The 20,026-nt window shown below is 34.4% G+C and overlaps 1 protein-coding gene across 1 annotated transcript; it reads left to right on the plus strand.

The window, feature by feature from the left end:
- The first annotated feature begins 7,726 nt into the window (after positions 1-7,726).
- On the plus strand, positions 7,727-10,889 carry LOC104088823 (UDP-glucose 6-dehydrogenase 3-like). Its single transcript, XM_009593564.4, has 2 exons — positions 7,727-7,961; positions 9,156-10,889. Exon 2 carries the CDS (start codon positions 9,178-9,180, stop codon positions 10,618-10,620), a length of 1,443 nt encoding a protein of 480 aa, XP_009591859.1. The 5' UTR covers positions 7,727-7,961; positions 9,156-9,177; the 3' UTR covers positions 10,621-10,889.
- The last annotated feature ends 9,137 nt before the right edge of the window (positions 10,890-20,026 follow it).

Consider the following 20,026-nt stretch of genomic DNA (forward strand, 5'->3'; position numbering starts at 1 on the left):
AAGAACCAGTTTCTAAGAGAAGTGTACTTGTCCCTATTAATGTTATCGTGCCACCAGATCATGTGGTAAGAGCACCTAAGAAACGAAAGAGGGTTGTTTGTACCAATAAGTCGAATGTTTGATTTGTAAGAAACGCCACTTGGGAACATGTTGAATGACTCTTGAAATACGTTATGGTTATGGAGTTTAGGGGAATCAAGTAAGATACTACCTTATCAATCTAAAGTTACCAAGTAAGTCACTCCTTGTTATATCGTTATGAACTCCACATAATTTTTACTTGTTGTTTATGTGCACCCATATTGAAGAGCTCTCATAAATATAGTCTTAACAAGATGTTGAATCACAAAACAATACATGTACCTACTCTTTGAACGAGACGCGTTATTCGTGAATCCACTATATCACAAATTCTCTTATTTACAACCTCTTGTGGAATTGAGCTATATAATTATGTCCTTGAATTGAGTTATAACTCTAGGAGTAATACTTCCCACTTGATTTCCTAAATTCTCAACAAGAGGCTATACCTGATGAATTTCTTAAAGAACCTTTTGATTCAAATGGATAACATCTGCTCACTTGTGCTTATGCATGCACAGTCATAAAGTTTACCTATGTGGTATCAAATCCAATGTATAGTGGCCTAGTGTTGAGGTCCTTCTTGAGCTACTATTTTTCTCTCCGGTGTATGTGGCTCCTATGGTTTGAACAATCACTTTGTTCCTTTATGTATATTATCACGAATCCTTTTCACCGTCTAGTAACATGAGAGCATGTTGATTTGAAAGACAAGTTCGTCGTATCTCTAGTCCTCTCATATAGGATCAACTATTGGCAAGGGTTAAGCTGTCAGAATGATAATAGTCTCACAAGTGTTCAACTTCTTTTTCAACCTTATGGGTTTGTGACATAGATTCCTTCTGTCAAATACAGTTAAGATCGTAATGCAACTTCGTGTATCTTGTAACCCATATCACATTCAGGGTGCTAGAATATTCTCATTTCGAGTTAAACTGATTTTCCCTACATTCCAAGAGGCAACTGGTGTCACATAAATGTTATCTCTCTTTGAGGCCTACTATTGCCAAATAAGGCACGAATGGAATGAAATCATTGTTGATGTCCTTTTCATGACTCACTTCTGTTACATCTCAGAATCATGAATATTGTCCCTACACTATCAATGCCTATTAGGCAACTCTGTGCCTCATGTGTCAAATAAACGAAGTTATTACAATGATTAACCATGTCAGTACTATTGGTAGAAACCTTCATGTCTCTTAGGATATAACCTCCTGAAATACCGTGCTCAGCACATTGATATATTCTTGAATAGTTCTATCCAATCTCGAACCTCGTTATTCATATTTATAGTAACCTAAAAGGGTTGAATGTTCAAACATGTCAAAGAATAAACACCATCTCGTGATCAGATATATTGGATAGGAAATTTTATGGTCATATTCATACTAGCACATCTTAGAGTAATTGTTGGAGATCGTCAAAAGTTTAGTTTGGGTATTTGGCGTAGAGATTTAGAGTTGAAGAAAGTGAACGGGTTATTCTCAATATCTTCTCCATGAGGATGCTATGTGAATTGTTAATAAAGGTAAAGTGTGTGTAGTCACATTAGGCCTTATGAAATCTTGAACAAAATAGGCCAAACTATGAGTATGGTATTTTCCATATTATTGTCCTCCATGTATCCAGTGTTTCATGTGTCTATGTCCAAGAAGGTAGTTGGAAATCCTTTGTCTATCATTCCGGCAGAAGCTAGAGAAGGTGAAGTTAATGAATAATCGGCTTATGAGTGGTACCTAATTGTCATCCTTGATTAGACAAGTTCGGAAGTTGGGATTGCCTCCGTTACAATGTTGTGGCTAAGTCTGTGAGTCGAGGAGGTCGCCTCGAAGGCCGAGAGTGTTGTGGAAAGAAAATATCCTTACTTGTTTGTATAGCCAAATGGTTGTGGTTCAAAAGGTATTTTCTATGTGTTATGATTTAAATGTGTAAGGTTCATGTCAAAATACCGCTTTTGTTAATGTAATGCCCTCAATGTTGAGATTAGTATTGTTGATATATATATATATATTACGATATTTTGTCGAGTTATGAAAATGTTGTTAGGGTGGTTTTGGTGTTACTCTAGCAGGTAGTTAGGTCCAAATACAGGGAAGACTCTGCCGAAATTTCTGAAAAACATTTTGGAGTTAGTAAAATTTGGGAGATTGAGGTGTGTGAGAAAAGAGATAAATTAAGTTAAGTGTTTGGGGCAGACACTACTTCTCATTCGAGGATGAACGATGCTAAGCGGGAGAGAATGTAAGGTCCCAAAAAATTTCGTTAAGTAATTTAAAGTTTCGGGGTGCCAAGGTAGGCTAATGTATTATATTTTTGGAGTTTTTGGGTTGAACGGTGTGCTCGGTAGTTGAAAATTTTCAATCTTGCGTCGCCCAGCTTGTAGCGCACTAGACCGTGCTATATCCCTCGACTAGCCAGGTCTGTAGCGTGCTGGACCGTGCTATATCCCTTGCCTCGCCAGGTCTATAGCTGGCTACAGAGCGTGCCTCGCCAGGTCTATAGCAGGCTACAGAGCGTGCCTCGCCAGGTCTATAGCTGGCTACAGAGCGTGCCTAGCCTGGTCTGTAGCCCGGTCCAAAATTTTGGAGTATCCATTCTTTTATCTTTATAACCCGACCCAACTTGGATAAATAACCCTTGAAGCTCATTTTGGAGCAAAAATCTTATATTTTTAGAGAGAAGTGAGAGTATTCTAAAAAGAGGAAAAAAATTCAAGTGATTTTTTCATCAAGATCTTGTTCAAGCCTTGAAATCCAACAAGAAATCTCTCAAGTTCTTCATCTAAGAGGTAAGGGTTGCATACCCTAGTTTTCAATTTCAAATTTGGGTAGAAGATGGTTGATTAAGGGTATGATTCTAGGGTGTAAGAGTATTATTTATACATGAATATACCAATAAGGTTTGTGGGAAGTTTGTTGAGTTCAAATAAGTAAAGATTGGGTTGTGAAGTGAAGGAAATTGTGTGGAAGAACCTTATAACCAATTTGCACACCTAGTGTTTGATGAAATGCTTAAGTGAGGTGAACCCATGAATATCTTCCTAATTATGGTTTACTTTTGTTATGTTTCTAAATAGATTGAAGTTGCTAGAATTTTCGGAACGTTGTAGTAATTTAAGAAAAGCTCAAAGCAAGGTATGTTGGCTAAACTACTCTCTTAGAATTGAATTCAATGATGTTCTCATAAGTTTCAAGTATGGTTGTCTCAAGTTCCTTATTCTATGTTCCGAGTTGTTCCCAATAAATTCGATTGTCCCGAATAAGCAAAGTATCGAGAATTAAGTATTCAAAACGTGTTCCGAATGTTCCTAACACATTATGTTTACTTTGGGAATGTGTTCAAGAATGATATGTGTATTAAAATACTATGTCTTTGAGTTGTATTTCAAATGAAGGTTATGATTCCAAATTATGTGAGAAAACTCAATATGCTTAAGATTCTTAATTGCTCATATGTATACCTAAACCCTTAATTGGAAATGTCTTACTGTTGATAACCTATAAAGATGTGAAAGAAGTATGAAATGCGATGGTTGATATAAGTGAAAGTTATAATTGTGGCTAATGGTGCCAATGGAGTTAAAAGATGTGAAAGAAGTATGAAATGTGATGATAGATATAAGTGAAAGTTATACTTGTGGCCAATGGAGCCAATGAAATGAAATGATGTGATAAAGGTTATAAAATGAGCCTTGATTCAACTATTCCGAATTGACTTCGAAAATAGAATTGCCTAAATGTGAGTATTTTCAATGTGTTTTGCGTTCTTACATATTCGTGAGTGGAAATTTATGTATTCCCCTTTTTGGGGAAAAGGTGTCAAGAATAAATGGTGTGTTATTTGCTGATGATTTTAACTTGCGCATCAATTGCCAATTATTTTACTCTATTTCTCAGAAAGAAATCTATTGTGCTTAAATTGTTCATTTCTAATGAACTTAAAGTTGTGATTCCCGGAATATTATATGTATGTTGATATTTATCATGATGATACATGAGATGGATGAAATGAAAGTGTGAAATAACAAATATGGCCACCGTGCCTTGAACAAAGAATCTTGTAAATGGCCAAAAGAGCCAAGGAAATATTGTTGTTGTTATTGGTTGAAAATACTAATGGAGATTTATATAATGTGAAAGATTATGAGGTAAATACATTTGCACCTATGTTATTTTTGTGAATTATTCCTCTTATTTGGGATGAGATTGTTGCGATAAAATTATTCCTCTTAATTGGGATAAGATTGATTGATATAAAAGGGTTGATATCTCGAATAAGACAGCCTAGCTGATCGGGTCGTGATCGGACACCATGTCGCACACATGGTGGTAATTGTGCTGGAAATTAAAATTGAGATTATGGTTGATTCTCTAATGAGATATCCTAGCCGATCGGGTCATGATCGGACTCCGTGCTAAAATTACGGTGATATTGGTATTAATAATAATTGTGGTTGATTCTCTAATGAGATAGCCTAACCGATCGGGTCGTGATCGGACTCTGTGCTAAAATTACGGTGGTATTGGTATTGATTATAATTGTGGTTGATTCTATAATGAGATAGCCTAACCGATCGGGTCGTGATCGAATTCCGTGCTAAAATTACGGTGGTATTGATATTGATAGTAATTGTGGTTGATTCCGTGATCGGACTCCATGCTAAAAGTACGGTGGCACTGGTATTGTGAATATTGGTATTGTGAACGGTGATATTGTGAACAGTGGTATATCGGTGCTAAAGTTCTCCCAACAAAAAAATAATATTATCATCATAATTTGATTATCATTTCATGGTGTTATCTTCATATTTTGGAAATTATTATGTTGTAACTTGACATTTGAATATCATTGATTATGACTTTTTGTTTCTATGTTTTTCCCTTTCTTACATTGGTATTCTATTTTGAAAGAGGACAGTTAGCCTTACATACTAGTACTATTTCATATGTACTAACGTCCTTTTTGCCGGGGGTGCTGCATCTTCAATGGATGCAGGTGATTCATCAGCGGTGCAACTTTGGTCCTCATTAGAAGTTACTCCTTATTCAGCAGGTTTAGGTGAGCCCTACTCTATTTCGGGCTCGATGTCACTTGATGTTACACTTTGTGTCTTGAGGTATAGCCAGGGCCTTATTGCCGGCACTTTCATACTATTCTTCTGTCATATTTAGAGGCTCCGTAGACAAGTTGCGGGTGGTGTATGGTGTTGGGAATTGAACTAAAATTGTTGCTATTTAGTAAACATATTTTTCATTATATCTATAAACTTGTAATACTTTGGAAATTATGAACGAAGTTGCTAATGGAACGAATAGAAGTTGTTAATGAAATTTTCTCAGTGTTTGATTAATGGAGTACATCTCTTATTATTTCATGAATAAGTTTGGGTAGAATGAAATCTAACATGCTTGCTCAGTCGGATTTACTCGGTTGAGCGCCGGCTGCGCTCTCCGAGTTTGGGGCGTGACATTCATCCAATAAAGGATGAACTAGATGATTGTCCCTCCTGACAACAATGAATGACAGATAAATCCTAAATCCTCGAATGTTCGAATTATTCTCGGATGTGATGAAAAAGTGTGGAATAATATGAACAAGAATCTTGATTAAAAGGCAGTGTCTGTATCTTTATAAAAGAGAGAGATTCTTTCTCAAAAGTCTGTTCTTATCAAATAAATGTCACATGTCCTACATCACTGTCTTTTTTTCTATATGTATGAGACATACCCCTAACACACCATAATAGTACAAGTGCAGAGAATATACACCAAAATATTTTCTTTAATATCTCATTTTGAAAACTAGCCGTTACAACTCTGCAAACGGTGTTCGATCTCGCCCGTTGTTGACATCTCGATCACAAACCTCGATGTTTCCTGGTCGACTTCGACTGACCCATTCCTTAGTGCTATATTGTCCTAAATATTTTAGGGCAGATTTTGACTTATACACTATGTGTCGTCCAATTATAACACAAAACTGTTTGATGTAGTAGCAGTATTTGGTTAAGAAAGACAAATGCCAACAGAAACAAAACAAAAACAGTATCCCACCAATCCTACATTAAACATTCATATATATGGAACTAAAATACTCCTGAATAAGATCACGCAATAAAAGTTTAAAGATTTAATTGGTCTTGTGAAATTAATGCTTACTTCTTACTCCATTGATTCGTTGAAACTTGATTCTAAAGGAGATAATTGTAACATGTTCATTTTCCTTTAAAAATTAAGGAGAAAATTTCACTGAGGTTGGTTTGGTTTATTGTATTGGTAAAAAAAAAAATTCAGTATAAAATTGTACATAATTAATACCTTCTTTGGTTGGCCATATAAAAAAAAAAATCTTTGTACAATTTAATACATTGTTTGGTTGTCTTACTAAACTTCTGTAAGTTAGGCAGAAAATTTGTTATTTTATGCGGGATATAATGTAAAATATAATCACACATATACTATTAATATATGGATAAAAATAATTAAAGGAAAAGAAAATCGAGCATTTTATGTATTACTCCTACTATTATATATCATATAGCAATATATAGTATATTATTATTATTACTTACCGTATAAACAATCCGTACCTCATAAATTTTTAACAGATATTGGCCGTACCAAACTATTCACGAATATTTTGGAGTCTAATTACCATTACGAGATAAAAGTTGTGGAGTACAACAAGTCACATTAAATTTTTTTTCGCCGCACAACTAAAAATGAAATAAGCAAGAAATGTTTATTTGTTATTGGAGTTTGTAATACGCAATAATTTTCAATTTGAATAAGAAAAAAAGCAAGCAAAAGTGTCAGTTTATGGAATGAAATTAGGCAACTCAAGGGTTGAATTCTGAAACCATGGTCCATACAAATTGGTTCTCACCGTCACAGGATTGAGGATTGGTACTGCACCTTTCCTGGAAGGGCAACACCACCGGCCGCCGTTCTGATTTGACAGTGGTGCGTGAACCGTCAAAACGCGTGGGAAAATATATCTATCTCTGCTATTCCACCTTCCTCACTTCTATTCCATTCTTTTATTCTCTCCAATTGGCATTTTTCCTACCAATTATTTTAGGGATTCAAACTACTACGTATAATTTATGTATTTTTCATACCGTTATAAATATGTAAATATTAATCTATTTTAACTACAACATACCCAGTAAAATTTTACAAATATAATTTGGGAAGAATAAAGTATATGAAGACCTTACCGATAAACTCTCGGTTCGAGAAAAAATAGTAATTTTATAATATTATTCTATTTGTTTCATTTAATATGGCACCATCTACTTATTATCAGGTAAGAAATAGAATGACACATTTATTATTTATTTATTTAGAAATAAATTAATTTAACCTTTTATTTTATCTACAATAACATAGTTTTATAACTATGAAAAATATCATGATTTGTTTATGATTATAATTAAAAATAATTTTCTTTCTTGGATTCGTGTCCAAATCAAATAGTATTACATAAATTGAAATATGAGTGTATTTAAAATTTTATAAATTTTATATTTATTTAAATAGAAAATTAGATGTTGTTTATAGTTAATCAAGTCAATTTTTTTGCGGAGAAGGTGAAGGGCCTTTTGGACAATTGATCAACCTCCGCAACTGACGAATACTTTGTTCGCTTTACGTGTGGAGGCATGTCGTTGATCCCTCCGCATCAGTGCTGGAAACGTGAAAAAGTAGGAATATTTATTTTAACTTTTTTTCTCAAAGTTCCCTTATTAAAGACTCCTCACTCCGCTTATAGATCTTAGATCTGCTACGACTATATAAAGGAGGTCCCCGCCCTCTTCTCTTTCAGATCCATCTTTTTCCTCTTTCTATTTCTCCTAAATTCATCATCTCTCACAGGTACGAATTTGCGAAGTTGTCTTTCTTATTCCGTTCTTAATTTCAGCTTTACATACACTTTGCATTTACACGATTCCCTGTGTCACATCGCATGCATTTATGCTTCAGCTTTGCTATATTTTGTTCGATTTCATAGATCATAAAGTGTGAATTTTGTGGTGTATTTAAGGTTAATTTGAGGAAAAAGCTGTATTTTTCTTCTTTTCCGATTTAATGGTGAAAATGCTAGATTTTGATTAGATCTAGTGGTTGCTCAGATCACTCATTGATGGATCTGAAATATGAATATTAGTAGACGATCTGAGTGCCTTTGGCTTAGATCTGGTCAAGATCATGCCTGCTAATTCTCATTGCCTTTAACATTTATTAATTTCTGTGTCGAATTAGTGAAATTCGCTCTATTTTCAGTTGTTTTATCCCCTCTGTTCCAAAATGAATGAAACTCTTTCTTTTGCAGAAAGAATTTTTGATATAAGTTAACTTGAAATTCCCATTTTAATCTTAATGACAAACTTTTATAGTTGATAAATACATTGTTTAAGAAGTTTCAAAAGTCTGATAGATACACATTATGGCATATTTAAGACCACATGCTTCAAAAGTTCTTATCTTTCTTAAACTTTGTGCCCAGTCAAACTAAGTTATATAACTGAGGGAGTATTATATATCAGGTTGAATTGTGGAATTGCATGTTAGCAGTAGTGTATGTGATAGATAGTTTGAATTAATGTCATCCTTTAACTGTTGTTTATTTTGACTTGATTTTACGGTGTTACTCTAAACCAACTCTAGATTTTTGTCTTTTCTGTGTTGCTGTAACCCTTGTGTGTCTCCAGTTTCGATTGTATCCTTGTCTTGGCAGCATATCCTTATGCATTCTCAGCTTGTTTCCTCTGCAATGAGAAATGTATAAAACAGTAGTCTTTTATGTTAGATGTTACATTTGTGAGTTAAAATCTGGTGGTAAGTATAGGGCAGGCAGTGTGCTCGTGGTATCATTGTTTTCATTACGAATATCATGATAGGACCTAAAATTATTAGCTGAAGAGGTCAAAAGTTATAACATGTTTAAGCTTTTAGTTTATTGGTTTATGCATGTTCTCCAATGTGCTCCTTATTATTCCTTACATTATGGATTTTGCTTTGCCGTGAGAAGTTTAGCCTCAGAAATACGTGAACTTTTGTCTGTTGTAGAGTTAATAAAGAAGAAAGGAAAATGGTGAAGATTTGCTGCATAGGAGCTGGATATGTTGGTGGCCCCACCATGGCCGTCATTGCACTCAAATGCCCTAACATTGAAGTGGCTGTTGTTGATATCTCCGTGCCTCGCATCACTGCCTGGAACAGTGACCAGCTTCCCATCTATGAGCCAGGCCTTGACGATGTAGTTAAGCAGTGCCGAGGCAAGAACCTCTTCTTCAGCACAGATGTGGAGAAACATGTACGTGAGGCTGATATAGTTTTTGTTTCTGTCAACACTCCTACCAAGACTAGGGGTCTTGGAGCAGGCAAGGCTGCAGATCTTACTTACTGGGAGAGTGCAGCCCGTATGATAGCCGATGTCTCGAAATCTGACAAAATAGTTGTTGAGAAATCAACTGTTCCAGTCAAAACTGCTGAGGCAATTGAAAAAATCTTGACCCACAACAGCAAGGGAATTAACTTCCAGATCCTCTCAAACCCTGAATTTCTTGCAGAGGGTACCGCAATCGAAGACCTCTTTAAACCTGACAGAGTCCTAATTGGAGGCCGGGAAACTCCAGGAGGCCAGAAGGCTATCCAAACATTGAAGGATGTTTATGCTCATTGGGTTCCTGAAGACTGTATCATTACCACCAACTTGTGGTCCGCTGAGCTCTCAAAGTTGGCTGCCAATGCATTCTTGGCACAAAGAATCTCTTCGGTGAATGCTATGTCAGCTCTATGTGAGGCTACTGGCGCAAATGTTTCACAGGTGTCATATGCTGTTGGTAAGGACTCAAGGATTGGTCCCAAGTTCCTCAACGCTAGTGTTGGTTTTGGTGGATCTTGCTTCCAGAAGGATATTCTGAACCTGGTTTACATTTGCGAGTGCAATGGTCTGCCTGAGGTTGCTGAATACTGGAAACAAGTTATCAAGATCAATGACTATCAGAAGAATCGTTTTGTCAACCGCGTTGTAGCCTCTATGTTCAACACAGTCTCAAACAAGAAAGTTGCAATCCTAGGTTTTGCTTTTAAGAAAGACACTGGTGATACCCGAGAGACCCCTGCTATTGATGTATGCAAGGGACTGTTGGGGGATAAGGCTAGGTTGAGCATATATGATCCTCAGGTGCAAGAGGACCAAATCCAGAGAGACCTCTCAATGAACAAGTTTGACTGGGATCATCCCCTTCACCTCCAGCCAATGAGTCCCACAACCAAGAAACTAGTCAGTGTGACTTGGGATGCCTACGAGGCAACAAAGGATGCCCATGCTGTCTGCATTCTCACAGAGTGGGACGAGTTCAAGACCCTTGATTACCAGAGGATATATGAAAACATGCAAAAACCCGCTTTCATTTTCGATGGCAGGAACGTTGTGAATGTTGACAAGCTAAGAGAGATTGGCTTTATTGTCTACTCAATTGGTAAGCCGCTCGATGCCTGGCTTAAGGACATGCCTGCTGTCGCTTAAGAGCATTACTTTGTTCGAGTTGCTTGTTTTGGTATTAACGATATTAGTTATCAGCCAGTCTGCTGGGATTCTTTACTATTTTTTTTACCACTTCAATTTCTGCTTCATTTTGTCCCTTGTAGTCATAAAACCATCATTGATATGAGTCGTATGTAAGATGTTTTTAAGTTTTTTTTTTTGTATTGATGAAACTTCTTTTTATCATTTACTTGTCATGTCGGAGGATTTATTTGTTCGATTATGAAAGGTATTTAAATTTTGGACCAGAATCTGTTTTTCTTTAAAGCAAATTTGTATTATTACAGACAAATTTTTGTTTAAACAAATCAGCTCCTCACCATGAGAAAAAGAAAATGAATGTACGGGGAAGTAAAAGGCTTAAAAAAAGTTAATGAAATGAAAGATCGATATAGCCATATGGCATCAAACTTCAAACCTTCCCTGTCCTGCATGTTGATCAGCATCATTTCCTAGTTAGTATAAGATTCAGTACTACAGACTGGCTTTAGTATTCCGACTTGAAATCAGACGGATCTGGGATTTTTGAAGTTTATGAATTTCTACCGCACGGATCTAGAATTTTTGAAGATTATGGATTTCTACCACAAACTCAAGTTAATATATCATAATAATTTGACTAATGAATGAGTAAGATATTCAACATATATTTTAAAAAATAACAAATATAATATAAGAGGAAAATAAATGAAAGGAAGAAAAAAAAGCTGGAGGGAGGGTGAAGGACCTGGCAAATGGCAATGGCTTACTTTAAGTGGCAGTGACAAAAGTCGAAAATTGGCTCCGATTTTGTTTTATTTTCTAGTGAAAGAACTTTTTCTTACAATTTAAAGTAGAGGGTGTTTGGCTAAGCTGGCTTATCTACGCGTTTGGTAAATACTCAAAGTGATTATAAGCTAAAATCATCATAAGTTATAAGTTGGGTAAGTTGGTCACCCCGTTTTTTAGCTTATAAGCATTTTTAGTTTGACCAAGGTTTTTACTAGTTTATTCTTAATAATATTTTCTAATTCACAAAATATTTTTCCCAAAATAAATTTTCTAACTTTCTTTTCATTCCATATTCATTCTTCATCTTTTTCTTTACAAAGAACCTTTTTAATTTATAATCTTTTGTAAAGTTTTTATGGATATTTTAGTCATTTTAATAAAAGAATAACTTATCTGTATTTTTTTACCAAATACATCAACTGTTTATTATCAGTTTCAGCTCGTCTATCAAAACACGTAAATGCTTATTTAAAAAATAAGTTTCAGCTCTTAAAAATGCTTTTTCGCATTTCAAACTTATCAACTATTTACAATCAGCTAATCCAAACGGGCTCTTAGTCGTGCAACAAAGCTTTTAAAAACCAGACCTCTTCTTATTTCTCACCCTTTTTGTTTCAATGTTTGATTTGGAAAATTGGGATTCGGTTCTCTTTTTAGTTTGACTTTAGTCATTTATTATGTTTTATTTTAAAAAATAAAATAAGAAACAAATTAAAAGTGTAGTTGTAAGATCGAGTGGTGTTTTGTAACGTTTTGTTAAAAGCCCAAGAAAAAAATAAAGGGAAAAGTGAATGTGCTTAAAGAGATTTATAAACTTGCATCAATGGGTCACAGGTAGTGTGCAGAAGCTGGGTTCCAGTATCCTTGGGTCACAGGCTCACCCGGTACATAGGTCGGGTTGATTTGAATTTTTCAATTATCAAATCAAATCAATGGTGTCGGGTTTTAAATTTATAAACCAAACCAACAAAGTCGGATTTTTCAATCTCGATTTTTCTCGGACTTTTCGAATTTTCGAATTTTTTTCCGGTAAAGTTTTCATGGCATAAAATATGTAACTTGTGCTCCAAGTATTTCTTAAGTCCTAGTAAAATACAATTATATAATATATTTCCAAGAAACTAACACAATAATGTGAGATAAGTCATAACATTATACTAAAATATTCAATAACAAAGATAAAATAATAAAATTACATAAAATAAATATTGCTAATTAATAAGCCATAATGAAAATTAACATAATCTAGAAATACTATATAGGTCATGCTAAAATAAGTATAGCTAATAAGTACTAATATTAATTACATAACTAAGCACTAAAGAAAAAGATAAACGAAGTTATGCATTGTCATGATAAATCAATGTAAAACTAAAATAATTATCCAACACTATCGCCATTCCTAGTATTGAATTGAATTTCTTTTGTTAGCATTAATATTGATTTGAACTTTGTTTGAGTTACTACATTTATGTGCCTTAAAATTTATTTACCATTCAAGAATGTTAAGTCTAAACTGAAATAACACGTTAAAAGATAAAACTGTGAAAAAGTTTAATAAATATTTATAAATTATGTTACAATAAATATTTATATGTATAAAATATTTTTAAAAATTATATAAATGTACTATCGGGTTGGTTTGGTTTCGGTTAGACTTTTTATAGTTAAAACCAAACCAAACCAAACCAATTATGGTTGAGTTTTATTTTCCAATACCAAGCCAAACCAAACCACATCGGGGTTTTTTTCGGTTTGACTCGAATTATCGGTTTGGTGCGGTTTATCGGTTTTGTTTGTTCACTCCTAGTCACAGGTAGATTGAACAGGGTTCCCATCTAAATATTCTTGTACGTTCCATACCTCTAGATCCCGCCCCTTCTTGAAATGGCACTCTAACAATCATCCACCTTTATAAATTGTGAATATGGTCAACAACATGAAATAACTAATTCACTTATAAATAACTAATACATGGATAAAGCACCGAGAGGATAAAATTACCTTAGGCTTTTTCGTAAAAATTGCACGGGCGCCCTATTTGGGCTCCTCCATTTAACCTATACCCACTTTTTTAAAAAGTTTTAACTTGTATCCACTTTTTAAACAACTTCAGATATCTTTCTCCTCTTTCGTTTTCTTCTCCTCCTCCTCCTCCTCCTTCTTCTTCTTCTTCTTCTTCTTCTTCTTCTTCTTCTTCTTTGGGTGACAATGATTTTATATGGTGGCTGTGAACATATTTTAATGTTGTTTATGATGTTTTACAATGACAAGCTATTATGACGCTTTAGTTTTTACTATTGCTTAGGGTTTCTTCTTCTTTTTCTTAATTGCAATATGAGTTCATTAGATTTATTGGTGTTTTGACAAATTGATGATTGTGGTTTGTTCCTGGTGATATTTGGAGGTTATGTTTCAAATTTGAGCTCATTTGGAATAGATTTAGGTATTAAATCGTATATTATATTGTTATAATTCGAATAACAATTTTTTGTTTCTGGGCAATTTGCATTTCATGCCTATTTGGTCTTAAGTGTATAAAAACGTTGGTTGCACTTCAGACCTTTTGGCCTTAAGTGCATCTTAAGTGTAATTTCACACGTCAGATTTATTGGCCTTAAGTGTACAAAAGTGCTTTTGGTCAAAAATTGAGGTGTTTGGCCAAGCTTTTAGATGGAAAAAATATTTTTGAGGAGAAGCAGAAATAGTTTTTGAGAAGCAGAAAAACGTGGTTTTTCTCCAAAAGCACTTTTCTAAGAAGTACTTTTGAGAAAAATACACTTAGAAGTAGTTTTTAAAATCTTGGCCAAACACTAATTACTGCTTAAAAGTATTTTTCAAATTAATTAGTTAAATACAAATTGCTTCTCATCAAAAATACTTTTTTGAAAAGTACTTCTCAAAATAAGCTGATTTTAGAAGTTTGGCCAAACATGCTATTATTTTCAGGGCATATTCAGGTTTTAAGAAGAATTCTTACAGTTTCTTGTTTGAGAAAAATTCAAGATTTTAAGTCAGTGAATATAGACTATCTTTTGTATCTCCTACATTTGTGGATTATAATACAAGAATTATAGCCTGTTTGGCCAAGCTTTCTTTTGGGCCAAACGTGCTTTTTTGGCCAAAAGCACTTTTGGCCAAAAATTGAGGTGTTTGGCCAAGCTTTTAGATGGAAAAAAGTGTTTTTGAGGAGGAGAAGAAGAAGTTTTTGAGAAGCAGACATTAATTATTGTTCAAAAGTATTTTTTAAATTAATTAGCCAAACACAAACTGCTTCTCACCAAAAGCACTTTTTTGAAAAGTACTTTTGAGAAAAGCACTTCTCAAAATAAGCTGATTTTAGAAATTTGGCCAAACATGCTATTAGTTATGTAGGATTAGTTATATAAGGTTTAATAGTATATAAATTATTTTTGTTGGGTGCAGGTTTGGTTCATTGCACTAAAATTGAAAATACAAGATAACTATTTATTTTTAAAACTAAAAAGCAATGAGTTTACAGTTGTACCATTAAATTCTTAATCTTCATGGGCTTCAAGGAAAAAGTCGAGGCTTTTGCATCTATACTCGATTTTGGGGTCACAATTGAACCTATACCCACTTTGCAAAAATATTTGTAAGTGTACCCACTTTACGATCAATTTCAGACTTATCGGGCCTGAAGTTAAAAAAATTAGTCTGAAATGAAAAAATTGCACTTCAAATGCACTTAAGGCCAAATAGGTCTGAAGGCAACCAATAGTTTCATACACTTAAGGCTAATAAGTCTGAAGTGAAAAATTGCACTTCAGATGCACTTAAGACCAAATAAGTCTGAAGTGAAAATTTGCACTTCAGATGCACTTAAGACCAATAAGTCTGAAGTGAAAATTTGCACTTCAGATGCACTTAAGGCCAAAAAGTCTGAAGTGCAACAAACGTTTTCATTCACTTAAGGCCAATAAGTCTAAAGTGAAAATTTGCACTTCAGATGCACTTAAGGACAAATATGTCTGAAGTGTAACCAATGGTTTCATGCACTTAAGGCCAAACAATCTGAAGTACAACAAACGTTTTCATTCACTTAAGGCCAATAAGTTTGAAGTGAAAATTTGCACTTCAGATGCACTTAAGACTAAATAGGTCTAAAGTGTAACCAATGGTTTCATGCACTTAAGGCCAATAAGTCTGAAGTGAAAAATTACACTTCAGATGCACTTAAGGCCAAAAGGTCTGAAGTGTAACAAACGTTTTGCTACACTTAGGCCAATAACTCTTGAAGTGAAAAATTACACTTCAGATGCACTTAAGGCCAAAAGGTCTGAAGTGCAACAAACGTTTTGTTGACCAAAAAAAAAAAATTTAACCCAAAAATAACTTGGCCAAACAGGGTATAAGTGATGACCTTTCTTATAGACTGTTTGGCCAAGCTTTTTGTTTTTGGCCAAAAGTGCTTTTGGCCAAAAATTGAGGTGTTTGGCCAAGCTTTTAGAAGGAAAAAAAATGCTTTTAAGGAGAAGCAGAAAAATGTAGCTTATCTCCAAAAGCACTTTTTGAGAAGCACTTTTGAGAAAAATACACTTAGAAACAGTTTTTCAAAAGCTTGGCCAAATACTAATTACTGCTCAAAAGTACTTTTCAAATTAATTAGCCAAATACAAATCGATTCTCACCAAAAGTATTATTTTGAAAAGCACTTTTGAAAAAAGCACTTCTCAAAATAAGCAGATTTTAGAAGCTTGGCCAAATTACTATAAAAACTGCTTTAAGAAAATGAAGAAGCTCGACTCGTTTACTGTTTTAAAGTTGACTTTGTTATAAAATAAAGACAGTAAAATAAAGACAAGTATAAAGAGAAAATAATATATTATTCAAACTTCAAACTTATGTACATAATGAACTGAATTCTCCTCTATTTATAGAAGAAAGGAAGCTGCTGCTGCAAGTTGTTGTGTAAGCTGCTTGTAAGCTGCTACTCTAAGCTGTTGTGCCAGATATAGATAATCTTCTACCATGGGCATTATTTATCGATAACGGAGTACCGAAAGGATAAGTTTCTTCAGGAGGCTTATTTCCAATAGAGTACTAAATAGATAAATATATTTACGGCGGAGTCTCATAAGGATAAGCTTTTTCAGGAAGCTTATTTACAATGGAGTACTAAATAAACATCCACAATATAATATATTTATAACACTCCCCCTTGAATATTCATTAAAAGATAATGTGCCTCATTAAAACCTTACTAGGAAAAAACTCTGTGGGAAAAAATTCTAGTGAAGGAAAAAGAGTACACATATTTAGTAATACGCATTACTAGCTGTCTTATTAAAAACCTTATAAGGAAAACCCTGTGGGAAAAAACCTTAGTAAGGAAAAAAAAGTACATCGCGTATTTTACTCCCCCCGATGAAAACCTTGTTTTAAATATTTGAGTCTCCGCATTCCAATCTTGTATACCATCTTCTCAAAAGTTGAAGTTGGTAAAGATTTATTGAATAAATCTGTCAGATTGTCACTTGAATGGATTTGTTGCACATCAATGTCACTATTTTTCTGAAGATCATGTGTGTAGATTAATTTTGGTGAAATGTGCTTCGTTCTATCTCCTTTTATAAATCCCCCCTTCAATTGGGCTATGCATGCAACATTGTCTTCGTATAAAATTATGGATCTTTTCTCACATTCCAAACCATATTTTTCTCGAATAAAATGAATTATTGATCTCAACCATACGCATTCCCTACTTGCTTCATGAATAACTATTATTTCAGCATGATTTGAAGAAGTAGCAACAATAGATTATTTTGTGGAGCGTCATGATATGATAGTACCTACACATGTAAAAACGTACCCTGTTTGAGATCTAGCTTTATGGTGATTAGATAAATAACCTGCATATGCATAACCAAGAAGATATGCACTATCTTTGTTAACATAAACAAACCCATATCAAGAGTTCCCTTTAAATATCGCAATATATGCTTAATCCCGTTCCAATGTCTCAGTGTAGGAGAAGAACTATATCTTGCTAGTAAATTAACAGAAAATGCTATGCCAGGCCTTGTAGCATTAGCAAGATACATTAGTGCACCAATTGCACTGAGATAGGGTACTTCGGGACCAAGGAATTCCTCATCCTTTTCTGGAGGTCGGAACAAATCTATATTCACTTCAAGTGATCGAACAATTATTGGTGTACTCAATGGGTGCGCTTTGTCCATGTAAAAACGTTTTAAGATCCTTTCTGTATATGTAGATCGATGGATAAAGATCCCATTTGCTAAATGTTCAATTTGCAGACCAAGACAAAGTTTTGTCTTTCCAAGATCTTTCATCTCAAATTCTTTCTTAAGATACTCAATTACCTTTTGGAGCTCTTCTAAAGTTCCAACAAGATTTATGTCATCAACATAAATAACAAGTATAACAAATTCTGAAGCCATTTTATTTATAAAAATATATGAACAAATAACATCATTTATGTAACCCTCTTTCAGCAAATATTCACTGAGGCGATTATACCACATGCGCCCAGATTGCTTTAAACCGTATAAAGATCTTTGTAATCTGATTGAGTACATTTCCTGAGATTTTGAATATGCTTCAGAAATTTTAAATCCTTCAGGGATTTTCATGTAAATTTCATTATCAAGTGACCCGTACAGATAAGCTGTAACCACATCCATTAGATGTATTTCAAGCCTTTCACGTAAGGCTAAACTGATGAGATATCGAAATGTTATGGCATCCATAACTGGTGAATATGTTTTTTCATAATTGACTCCAGGTCGTTGTGAGAATCCTTGTGCAACAAGGCGAGCCTTGTATCTTTCAACTTTATTTTTATCATTACTTTTTCGCACAAAAATCCATTTATGACCAACTGGCTTTATACCAGCAGGTGTTTGGACTACTGGTCCAAAGACCTCTCTTTTAGCAAGTGACTTCAATTCCGATTGAATTGACTCTTCCCTTTTGACCAATCAGATCTTTGTCGACATTCTTCGACAGATCGGGGTTCAAGATCCTCACTATCTTGTATAATGTTAAGTGCAACATTATATGCAAAAATATTATCCACCACTATTTCAGATCGATTTAAATTAATCCCATCACCAGTAGAACTTATTAAAAGTTCCTCACTCACTTGAGTCTCGGGTTCATTGATTTCTTCAGGAATCTCAGAACTAATCAGATCTTGGGTCTCTTCAGGAGATCCCTTCATAATATCATTTTGATCATTTGTCGATTTGTTTCCCTAGGATTTTGATCCTTAGAACCCAAAGGTCTACCACGCTTCAGGCGTTCTTTAGGTTCACTAGCTCTCATGCTAGTAGATGGTCCTGTTGGGACATCAATTCAGATAGGCACATTCTCTGCATGGATATGCGACTTAGTTATCCTTTTCAAATCAGTAAATGCGTCCGGTATTTGATTTGCTATATTCTGTAAATGGATGATCTTCTGGACCTCCTGATTATATATAGGGGGTATGTGGAGCAAAGTGAGATAATGATAAAACTTTCCACACAATTTCTCTTTTGATTTCCTTTTTCTCTCCCCCTAATTGTGGGAAATTTGTTTCATCAAATCGACAATCTGCAAATCGAGCAGTAAATAAATCTCCCGTCAATGGTTCAAGATAACGAATAATAGAGGGTGATTCAAACCCAATATATATTCCTAACATTCTTTGGAGGACCATCTTACTGCGCTGTGGTGGCGCTACTGGCACATATACATCACATCCAAAATTTCGTAGATGGGCAATATTTGGTTCATGACCAAAAACTAATTGTGACGGAGAATATTTATTATAATGTGTTAGTCTAAGATGGATAAATGATGTTTTGTGCAAGATAGCATGGCCCCAAACAGAAGTGGACAATTTTGTTTTCATAAGTAGTGGTCTTGCTATCAATTGTAGCAGTTTAATAAATGACTATGCAAGGCCATTTTGAGTATGAACATAAGTTACATGATGTTCAACTTTTATCCCAACTGATAGACAATAATCATCAAAAGCTTGAAATGAGAATTCTCTAGCATTATCAAGACGAATAGCCTTTATAGGATAATCTGGGAATTGTGCCCTTAATCGAATTATTTGGGCTAATAACTTTGTAAACGCCAGGTTGCGAGATGATAGTAGGCATACATGAGACCATCTTGAAGATGCATCTATTAGGACTATAAAATATCTAAACAGCCCACTTGGTGGGTGAATAGGTCCACATATATCCCCATGTATATGTTCTAAAAAGGCAGGGGACTCAATGCCAACCTTCATTGGTGATGGTGTAGTGATCATTTTGCCTTGATAACAAGCATCACAAGAAAATTCATCATTTGTATGAATCTTCAGGTTCTTTAATGGACGCCCACTCGAATTTTTAGTAATTCGTCTCATCATTATTGATCCAAGATGGCCCAAACGGCCATGCCAAAGCACAAAAGTATTTGAATCAGTAAACTTTTGGTTTACGATATAGTATGCTTCAACTGTACTAATCTTTGAATAGTATAAGCAAAAATATAAAGTTGGTAACTTTTCTACAATGCATTTCTGGCGAGAAATATTTTTTGTAATACAAAGATATTCCACGTTCATTTTCATCTATTGTCTCAACATGAT

Source organism: Nicotiana tomentosiformis, chromosome 2 (genome assembly GCF_000390325.3).
Source record: "Nicotiana tomentosiformis chromosome 2, ASM39032v3, whole genome shotgun sequence".
In the NCBI taxonomy this organism is placed as follows: domain Eukaryota; kingdom Viridiplantae; phylum Streptophyta; class Magnoliopsida; order Solanales; family Solanaceae; genus Nicotiana; species Nicotiana tomentosiformis.